We start from the raw sequence: 10,855 nt of genomic DNA on the forward strand, positions 1-10,855 counted from the left end.
TGTTTAGAACAATCATAGTTATGGTAATTTCGTGAGAGTCAACATAGTTAATATTTTTTATTTTATAATATAACTAAAATAGTAGGCCAGTACCTTGTAAAAGTTCTTTTATTAAAGTTATTTATTTACAATATTTTATAGTCATCGTTTTAGAGCGTTTTGAATTTTTGCGTTGATTTAGAATTTTTCTCAGTTTAGAGGCAATTAGAATTAAGAAGTGTTTGATATGAATTTCAACTTTAATATCTCTACGCGTTCATGTGAAAAAGGGTAGGTAGTAAGTTTATAATTATTAAAAAAATATTTTGTGTCATGTAAGCAAAATTAATATTTTAATATTTTATGTAACTTCAAATTTATCATTTTCGCAATTTTTCCTTTATCTGTACTATATAACGTTGCTTCGTGCCGAATTTCAAGATTCTGAGTTCACGGGAAGTACCTTGTAGGTTCGGTACTAACTGCTGTATCTTTTGATCGCGTTAACTTAGAAGCTTGATTTTTTCACTGCTTAAAGGGACAATAGACCTAGGTATTTGGTATAAATTTCAATTTGATACCTTTATTCGTTCGTGAGAAATAAGGTAGTATGTTTCATTTTATTAAAATATTTTTGTTATATTATATAAGTAAAAAAATGTGATTTTCGNCCCGCCGACCACGCCGCGCAGATCATGTGGCAGGCACCAGGGCGTAATCGCTCCACAAACTGCACTGGCTGCAAGAAATATTACGTAGCTGTAGCAGTCGCCTAACACAGGAGTTTGTCTGTGGTGCTTAATCTTTTCTTAAAGGTTTTAAACCTTTGTTTGTCACCTGTCATCCGCTTTGCAATGGAGGGAAGTCGAACCTTAATTTCGAACTCCTCCTATGTTCTTCTGATTAATTTCGTTGCGGGTCCAATGACAGTTTAACTTTCCCCCGGGACAAACTTGACCTTCATTGGTTGGGTGTTTGTGGAGGTCAAGCTGTAGATCCTGGCTACCCAAGAGTTGCAGTGGTGGGAACGAGAGGGGGGAATAGCCCCGTTAACACAGGAGTTACAGCGGTGGGAACGAGAGATGGGAACAGTCCCGTTTGTAGCAGTCGCCTAGATGCGTTAGGAAGTACAGAAAATCATAAATGGGAAAAAATTAAGGCAATGCACCAATGTTTTTTTCTCTCAACCCTCAGTCGTGTGACATCCAATAAATAATTTGAATTTGGTCAATAATGCAAGGACACTAATTAAGATAAAACTGACGAACCTAAATATGTCTTTTAAGTCGTTGAGGAGTTAAATGGTCTGCAGATTGCCTTAGTAGCAGCAACAGGTCCGTCTTAACACATTATATTATAGATGAGTACATTTCAACAGATTGTCCATAAAGAAGCCTCTCTCATTGGTGCAAGTTGATCAAAGCTTATAAAAACAAAAGCATTATATCGGCCGTTTGGTGTAGTGGTTCGAAACGGACTACTATTCCGGAGGAAGCGGGTTCGATTCCCGCACAGTACAAACATTTGTGTGCATGAACATATTTGTTTGTATTGGACGGGGTGTTTTCTATGTATAATAAGTATGTAATTACAAAAAATAAGTATTTAAGTATGTTTATATCCGTTGTCTAGTACCCATAGTACAAGCTTTGCTTAGTTTGGGACTAGAAGCGCAGTGAAAAATGTCTAAGGATATTTATTATTATTTATTTATTATTTCCGAAAATTCCGAGGTACCACTGCAAGTGAAATAAAACCTAAAAACAAAAGCATAAAGATGGATGGAAGGTGTGTTAAGAGCCATTTTACATTTTCGTGCGAATTTCTAAGATTTTGGAAGCATGAATTACTATCTTAAGCAAAACCCAGAGATTATTTAATAACTGCTTTTTTTAAGGAAATAAACATACTGACAGTAGCTTCACAGTTCATTTATGAAAACCTTTTATATGTCCGCAAAAATATAGAGCAATTCACGAAAAAGAGCGATTTGCATAACTTTAATACAAGAAACAAAAATAAACTTGCCGTTCCAAATTTCAGATTGCATAAGATTGGTAATTCATTTATGGGAAAATGTATTAAATTCTTTAATAAATTACCACAAACTGTTGTAGAACTACCCATTCATAAATTCAAAGCACATATTAAAAGTACCTTAATGAAAAAGGGCTACTATAAACTCGATGATTATTTAAAAGATAAAAATGTTTGGGATACGTTACTGCCTAGCTCGCATAAATATTTATAACTTTGTACATTTTAAAGCATGTAAACCTTTGAAAAAGAGGCTGACAATAGTGACTGAGTTTCTTGCGCTGCTTCTTCTCAGCACTGGCCCATTTATTGTCCTGAAGCAGTGGTAGGGTTAATCTCAGGCAAAATGAAATCCACTCGTAGAAATTAATAAACTCAGTGTTTTCACAAAAAATAATTACACACAGCACTAGAGTCGTATCTGAACTGAGTGAACCAACCAAAGTTCTTGCGACAGGAACGTCCGACCCGAGTGATAGTTGAACACAGACTGCCTAGTACTGCTGTACTGTACTGTAAAGTTTCATCAAAATCTGTTCAGTAGTTTTTGCGTGAAAGTGTAACAAACATCCAGACATCCACACAAACTTTCGTATTTATAATATTAGTAAGACTAGTAAGAAGTAAGATAGTAAGATGAATTATTTTAGTTATTTGTTTATTTATAATAATATTTATTTATTTTTTTATTTCTTAGCTATGTCTGATAATGGATCTGGAGGAGATGCAATGGCCACCTCCGTAACAAAACAATAGAGCCCTATGGAGTTTGGGCTTGTGCCTATTCGTGTTTCATTATGAATCGAATTAAAAGACTTAATAAACTCTATTAAAAAGTTAAATTAATTTATCAAGTTTGAATACCTCATTCTACCTTAAAATTAATAACTTAAATCAATTCTTAATACGGTCACGGCTCAAGATTTTTTTGTCCATTTCAGCGTTCTTTTTACTCTTTTGACGTTGCGTTGACAGCTTTTACCTAAATTCGCGCGGAATAATTTTGTGAAATGGCTCTCAAAAGCAAAATCATGAATAGTCGGTACCTGCGAGAGGAACTGCCCGTCGGCGCACGTCCAGAAGGCCACGGAGCCGTCGGTGGAGGTGGAGGCCAGCCAGCGCACGTCGTGCGCCAGCGGCGCCCAGTGCACCGCCGTGATCGTGCCTGCACACAACATGTAGGCTCAAAGTCTAAATCTAAGCTTTTCTTGAGATCTTGGACCCTTTCCAGGGCACCCGTCCCAAATATAGCTTGCTCTACCACCACTTCGGAACAACATATGGGCTGGTGTTGAGCAGAAGTGGCGGAAGAAATTCTATCAGATTTAAAATAACATGTTTAAAGACAAGTCGTAAGTTCACAGGATACGGAAAAACTCGGTCCCGGTGCACTTCGAGTGCACTCGGTGCACTACACCGCCGTGATCGTGCCTGAACACAACATATTATTATAAAGGGGATGTTTCAATTATATTTTAACAGATATTTAAAAGATGATGATTATTTAAAAGATAAAAATGTTTGGGATGCGTAACTGCATAGTTCGCATTTATAACTATGTATTTTTAAAGCCTGTAAACTTTTGAAAAAGTGGCTGACAATAGTGTCTGAGTTTCTTGCGCTGCTTCTTAAAAGCCTCTTTGCAAAAATAAATGTTTTGAGTTTTATAAGTTCTAAAGGGCTCAAAGTCAAATTTTAAGCATTTCTTGAGAACTTGGGCCCTTTCCAGGGTCCCAAATATTACTTGCCATATCAACACTTCGGGACAATATATGACCTGGTGTTGAGCAGAAGTGGCGGGAGAAATTCAGTCACTTTTAAAATAACACGTTTAAAGTCAACCGTTACAACAAGTCGTGAGTTCACAGGAAACGGAAGAACACGGTGCATGCACACAACATAATAATATACAGTGTGAGTCACGTTAAAGTGTACATATGAAAATAGATGAAACTAGACCTATTTTTATCGACAAAAAAGAGGTCAAAAATTTTTTGAGATTTTTTTTTAATTTTTTATAGAATTTTTTTTCTTCCAATTACTTATTGTAAAGAAAACGTAATAACTTTTAAACTAAGCGGTATATCCTGATAAAATTAAAACAGTAATAATGCTTAATAACAGGCGATACTAAAAAAATACATAAAATACACAAAAAAGGCCAACAAATAATAAAAAATTATACTTTTTGAAAAAAATCTGCTTTTAAATTCGTGTTTTTTTGGTTATTTGATAAATTTCTCCAAAAAATGCCCCTATAATAGGTGGTTTTTATTACTTTGTATTATTCTCTATCGTATTATCTTTGTAAAACCAAGAATCGCATGTCTCTATCCCTATCACAACATTTGCTATGATCGTTTGAACTAAGCCTCTCCGGGCGCGCTATTCAACGCTTCCTTAACAACAAAACTGAAAATAGCTCTAGATTTGTAATTTAGATAAAGACAAGTTAAATTTTAAATAAAAACAAAAGATTTCGAAGTAAAATAAGCATTTTAGTTAAAAATAAAATTTTCTCTACCTGCAGCGGAGAATAATGTTGTGGCAAGCCTTTGTTCAAACGATCATTGCAAATGTTGTGATAGGGATAGAGACATGCGATTTTTGGTTTTACGAAGGTAATACGATAGAAAATAATACAACGTAGTAAAAACCACCGGTTATGGGGGCATTTTTTGGAAAAATTTAACAAATAATCAAAAAAACACGAATTTAAAAGCAGATTTTTTTCAAAAAGTGTCATTTTTTATTATTTGTTGGCCTTTTTTGTGTATTTTATGTATTTTTTTTAGTATTGCCTGTTATTTAGAATTATTACAGTTTTTATTTTATCAGGATATTCCCCTTAGTTTAAAAGTTATTACGTTTTCTTTACAATAAGTAATTGGAAGAAAGAAAATAATATAAAAAATTTAAAAAAAATCTCAAAAATTTTTTGACCTCTTTTTTGTCGATAAAAATAGGTCTAGTTTCATCTATTTTCATATGTACACTTTAACGTGACTCACACTGTATAAACGCTTCTTATTCTTATTCTTATTCTTATAAAGGGCTCTTCAAATAACACGTTTTGACATAAGTCGTGCAACCGCCGTCCGCCGACGCGACACGTCCGTGATCCCTGCTGTGTCTCACCGGCGTGCGCGTGCAGCACGGCCGTGGGCGCGCCGCTGGCCAGCTCCCACACGCGCACCAGGCGCTCCACGGAGCCGGCGGCCAGCAAGGCGCCGTCCGCCGACGCGCACACGTCCGTGATCTCAGCTCCCGCGCCGCGCAGCGTGCTCAGCAGGCGCCCGTCGCGCGCGTCCCACACCTTCACCAGCAGGTCGTCCGCGCCCTGCACCAGAACAAACTTTGAAACATCCGGCTCGAAGGACCACATACACATATGCCCTGTATCAAGAGACAGGTACATAACACATGCCCTGTGTCAAGAGACAGGTACTAACATAATTATGCCCTGTGTCAAGAGACAGGTACTAACATATTTTATGCCCTGTGTCAAGAGACAAGTACTAACATATGCCCTGTGTCAAGAGACAAGTACTAACATATGCCCTGTGTCAAGAGACAGGTACTAACATATGCCCTGAGTCAAGAGACAGGTACTAACATATGCCCTGTGTCAAGAGACAGGTACTAACATATGCCCTGTGTCAAGAGACAGGTACTAACATATGCCCTGTGTCAAGAGACAGGTACTAACATATGCCCTGTGTCAAGAGACAGGTACCTAACACACGCCCTGTATAATATAATAAAGAGACAGGTACAAAACATAAATGTCCTGTATAAAAAGACAGGTACATCACACAAGCCCTGTATCAAGAAACAGGTACATCACACATGCCTTGTATCAAGACACAGGTACATAACACATGCTCTGTGTCAAGATACAGGTACGTAACACATGCCCTGTATAAAGAGACAGGTACCTAACACATGCCCTGTATAAAGAGACAGGTACCTAACACGTGCCCTGTATAAAGAGAACTTATCACATGCCCTGTATAGACAAGGACATGTCGCATGACCTGTATAACGGAAAAAACGTAACATATCGCATGACCTGTATAAAGGTTCGGCCAAACCAACGCGATCAGCCGGCTGATCGCGTGTGATCGCGTTGGTTTGGTCGAACCTTAACGGAGCGTAACATATCGCATGCCCTGTTACATATCACAGTGTGACGTCACGCACCGTGACCACGTAGCGGCCGGTGCAGTCGAACACGAGGCAGTAGACGGCGGACAGGTGGCCGAGCGTGCGGCGTTGTAGCTGCAGCCCGCCCAGTAGCCGCGCTGGGAACAATATAGAGCATGCACAGTGTGACGTCACGCACCGTGACCACGTAGCGGCCGGTGCAGTCGAACACGAGGCAGTAGACGGCGGACAGGTGGCCGAGCGTGCGGCGTTGTAGCTGCAGCCCGCCCAGTAGCCGCGCCGGGAACAATATAGAGCATGCACAGTGTGACGTCACGCACCGTGACCACGTAGCGGCCGGTGCAGTCGAACACGAGGCAGTAGACGGCGGACAGGTGGCCGAGCGTGCGGCGTTGTAGCTGCAGCCCGCCCAGTAGCCGCGCCGGGAACAATATAGAGCATGCACAGTGTGACGTCACGCACCGTGACCACGTAGCGGCCGGTGCAGTCGAACACGAGGCAGTAGACGGCGGACAGGTGGCCGAGCGTGCGGCGTTGTAGCTGCAGCCCGCCCAGTAGCCGCGCCGGGAACAATATAGAGCATGCACAGTGTGACGTCACGCACCGTGACCACGTAGCGGCCGGTGCAGTCGAACACGAGGCAGTAGACGGCGGACAGGTGGCCGAGCGTGCGGCGTTGTAGCTGCAGCCCGCCCAGTAGCCGCGCCGGGAACAATATAGAGCATGCACAGTGTGACGTCACGCACCGTGACCACGTAGCGGCCGGTGCAGTCGAACACGAGGCAGTAGACGGCGGACAGGTGGCCGAGCGTGCGGCGTTGTAGCTGCAGCCCGCCCAGTAGCCGCGCCGGGAACAATATAGAGCATGCACAGTGTGACGTCACGCACCGTGACCACGTAGCGGCCGGTGCAGTCGAACACGAGGCAGTAGACGGCGGACAGGTGGCCGAGCGTGCGGCGTTGTAGCTGCAGCCCGCCCAGTAGCCGCGCAGGGAACATGGCTCGCCCGCCGGCGCCGCCCGCCCTGGCTGCCGCGCCCACGCCCAACTCGCGCGCCACCACGCGGCGGACTGAAGCAACCAGAATAAGGCGATTATAGAATAGAATAGTTTTTATTTGAAAGAAAGACATACACGCAGGAAAAACAAGTACATAATGAAAGAGATAAAGCCTGGTCCGTGAGCACGTAGAATTTTGTCCAATGACCCCAAGATACCCATCTTTATCGCTCGTGCGTAATTATATTGCTGTCGCGACTGTGCGACGGGCGCCCGCAGTGAGTGTGCAAGCGCGACAGCAACATAATTACGCGCAAAATTCTACGTGCTCACGGACCAGGCTTTACACAAATGGACAGATAGCTGCTTGTGCCCCTCTGACAAAAAGGCACCCGCTCAGCATACATCAAGAACGCGCCAGGGCTTGTCTCGAAACTGATTTTCAGCGGGGGACTGATTATCACACTGCACCGCACTGGTTGATCGCGCTGCGCGAGTTCGCGCACTCCTGGCACACAATCAGGCGAAGTTTCGAGAAGTGATGACAAATTATCAACTCAAGAGCAGTGGCTCTACGATTCACGACGCGATCAGTGGATCCACGACAACAAGTTACATTAAATTAAATCACAAATTGATTGTTAAAGAGACTTCAAAATTGGTATGGGTTTCACATGGCGTTAAAAGCAATGAGATACAACTCTTATTATGTGACTACGTAAGCGAACAAACGCGAAAAATGTTTAGTTCACTGAGAAGTTGAAGAAGTCTAAAATCCACAAGTAAATAACAATTTTAATTTTGATTTTCATCATCGATGAACAATGAACATAGGTCTATCTAGAAACAACTATCAAAGACTTACCAAGCGAATGGTCCTGCTTATGCGAGGCATACTTCGGTTTCGGCCGCACCAGCGTCTCACTGAGCAAGGAGAGGCGCGCCGTGAGTTTCTCGCTCAAGTCCGCTTGGGGCGACGTCGCCGCGGTCGGGCTCCCGGCGCCGGCAACGGCACCGGTCCCGGCGGAGGGGGCGGGGCGAGACGGTAGCGCGGACACGGAGCGAGCGAGAGAGAGCGCTCGCTCGCACACGGAGGCTAAGCGACTCCATGACACGTCCGTGTATTGAGATGCCTGGAAGAAACAATTGGATATAGAAGAAAACGACGAGACATACGCCCGTATTCACAAATAAAGAAGCAAATCGAACGCACAGCGTTGAATAGATTGGTCCATGTGTCACCCTGTGCGTCCACGAGCACTGTGAGACCTCATAGTAATGTTTGTGAAGAACACGCGCGTTATCCCACCACTGCAACTCCTGTGTAGATAGGATATACAGCTTGGCCTCCAATGAAACCCAACCAGTGAACATTGAGTAATCCCAAAGGATAGACCTTGCAGGGCGTCACATGTATACTTGTAGGTATCTCTATTATAAGTGGTTTACCTGTTGCCTAACTTGTTATTATATTACACACTATAAAACCCTGGTTTCCTAAATATTAAAACACCACTATTAATTGTAATGTGACATGCAATAAACAAATTGAATTTGATACTTAACTGTCTTGGAACCCACAAAGAAATTTAATCAGAAGAATTTAAAAGTAAACAAAGCAGAAGTGATATAAATAATATCAAATTTAAGTGGTACTGGGTGTGGCACATAGAACTGAAGGACAGAAAAGTTCTCAAGTGGTGACCACAGAAAAAAGACAGGGTATTTATGTTAAAATGCGGAAAAAAAAGAAGTATTGTGGTATTTCAAATACAATAAAGACATTACCCTTCTTCTAGTGCATTCATGAATATGAAGTTAATTAAAAACCTGAATTTTTGTCAACATTAACATACATAGTAGATGTTGTACCACATCCCAACTAATCCCAACTAATATTATAAATGCGAAAGTAACTCTGTCTGTCTGTCTGTCTGTTACGCTTTCCCGCTTAAACCTCGCAACCGATTTTGATGAAATTTGGCATAGAGATAGTTTGAGTCCCGGGAAAGAACATAGGATAGTTTTTATCCCGGTTTTTGAAGCAGGGACGCGCGCGATAAAGTTTTTCTGTGACAGACAAAATTCCACGCGGGCGAAGCCGCGGGCGGAAAGCTAGTGATGCAATAATTATGATATGAATCAATTAATTTAAGACAAGATATTATGGAATCTTGGATTATTCATTATAAGCCTTCTATGATATATTTTAGAGTCCTTTAAGTTGGTCTCTAAGGTTTGAATTTGTTTGGGCTAGCTAAAGTACACTGAGGCACACAAATTAAAAAAAATATTTTAAAAATCTGATCTTATCTTTGCATGTGCATAGACTTGTGAAAAATATGTTGTATTGTAAGGATAATTTGTTGAACAAAAGTCAGAAATAAAATAACATTGTAACAAAACAATGAAAGCGAATTTAGAGATGATAGAAAACTACAATTAATTAGATAATAATTAATAATCTCATTAACCAGGCTATTATTGGACTAATTAGGAGGCTCATGAGAGTTATTGGTGCATCTTATTGTTTTCTTATTAGTATTTTCTATGAATGGGTGTGGCATAGTTGAATGCCCCGAGTACAAAGACGTCGCAAGAGCGCAGGTTCAAACTTTGCCGCCACTCGCCGCGCTCAACTCGTGACAGCGAGTGAGGTCATGGCCGCCCCCGAACGCGTACGACGAGCTCGCCCGAATGCGCTCGGCCGCAACGAGCGAGACGCAGCACTCGAGGCAACGCACCTTCCGTGCGCCAGAAGAGGACGACAACACTCCTAATTACGCTAACACCTCATCACTCAATAGAATGATATAACAAAATTTTCGCAAATTCACGAAAAACTCATTATTTCTCACATAAACCTCGCCAAAACATTTTTTACGATTTTCCACCGTATTTTCATGCTCATTTCCGTGCAAAGCCCAACTTAAGATTTTTCGCCGTTTTCTCGCAATTTCAGGATTTCCCGTCGCAAAAGTTGTTTTCAATAGTAAATAAACAAAGTTTACAGCAGTAAATAGCCAAAAACTTACAAGTTCCTCATACGATTGGGCGTGCTCGTTGCCTTGCCAGTCGAGCCTGCGGGGCAGTACCTGGAACACGATGGATCGTACACAAAGTTTTCAGCAAAGTTTCAGGAAGTTTGACAGTCGCTACCACGTGCGTTTGCGATCAAAACAACAATAAGCTCGCACCCGGCACTAGGAAAAGCACTAACTCACCTCGACGCTCTCGAGCTCTTTTAGCAAGGTCTGCAACAGAAAAGATCACATTGAGTCACTTTTCTCGCACAAAAATAATATCTAGATGTATTTCTATCGAATTTACCTTTGCAGTTTCCTTCAGAGGTCCACCGGAGAGAAATTTCGCTATCAGAAAGTAGAGCTCTGTAACCGGGAAAGCTACCATTAGTACGACCTCGGTGGTTGAACACTCACAATTCACAGCTTATTTTTGAGGCGATAGACTCACCAGGAACGACCCTGAGCGTCTCGATGGACTCATCCATAATCCTAGAATTTATTTAGTTCCATAAAACTGCACTTGCACATCACAAACACCAAAAAAATCGAAGAAACATTTTACGTTTCATCACATTGTTGACGACAGATAATGCACTTTTCTGTAATAGCAAAATGGCGTATGTTCGGTTGGTAAAGCAGCACCTGAAA

The 10,855-nt window shown here is 41.7% G+C and overlaps 1 protein-coding gene across 1 annotated transcript; it reads right to left on the minus strand.

Annotated features, from left to right (window-relative positions):
• Window positions 1-655: 655 nt before the first annotated feature.
• Window positions 656-10,855, minus strand: BRWD3 (bromodomain and WD repeat-containing protein; the record flags this gene model as incomplete). Its single annotated transcript, XM_028320043.1, has 9 exons — window positions 10,656-10,855; window positions 10,512-10,570; window positions 10,406-10,435; window positions 10,217-10,276; window positions 8,047-8,314; window positions 7,072-7,253; window positions 5,155-5,356; window positions 3,063-3,181; window positions 656-718 (listed from the first exon to the last, which is right to left on the minus strand). Coding segments are annotated over exons 1-9 (1,020 nt in total), but the record flags the coding sequence as incomplete, so codon positions are not given.

This window comes from Ostrinia furnacalis, unplaced genomic scaffold, assembly GCF_004193835.3.
Source record: "Ostrinia furnacalis isolate ACB-3 unplaced genomic scaffold, ASM419383v2 OfSCF7343, whole genome shotgun sequence".
Lineage (NCBI taxonomy): Eukaryota > Metazoa > Arthropoda > Insecta > Lepidoptera > Crambidae > Ostrinia > Ostrinia furnacalis.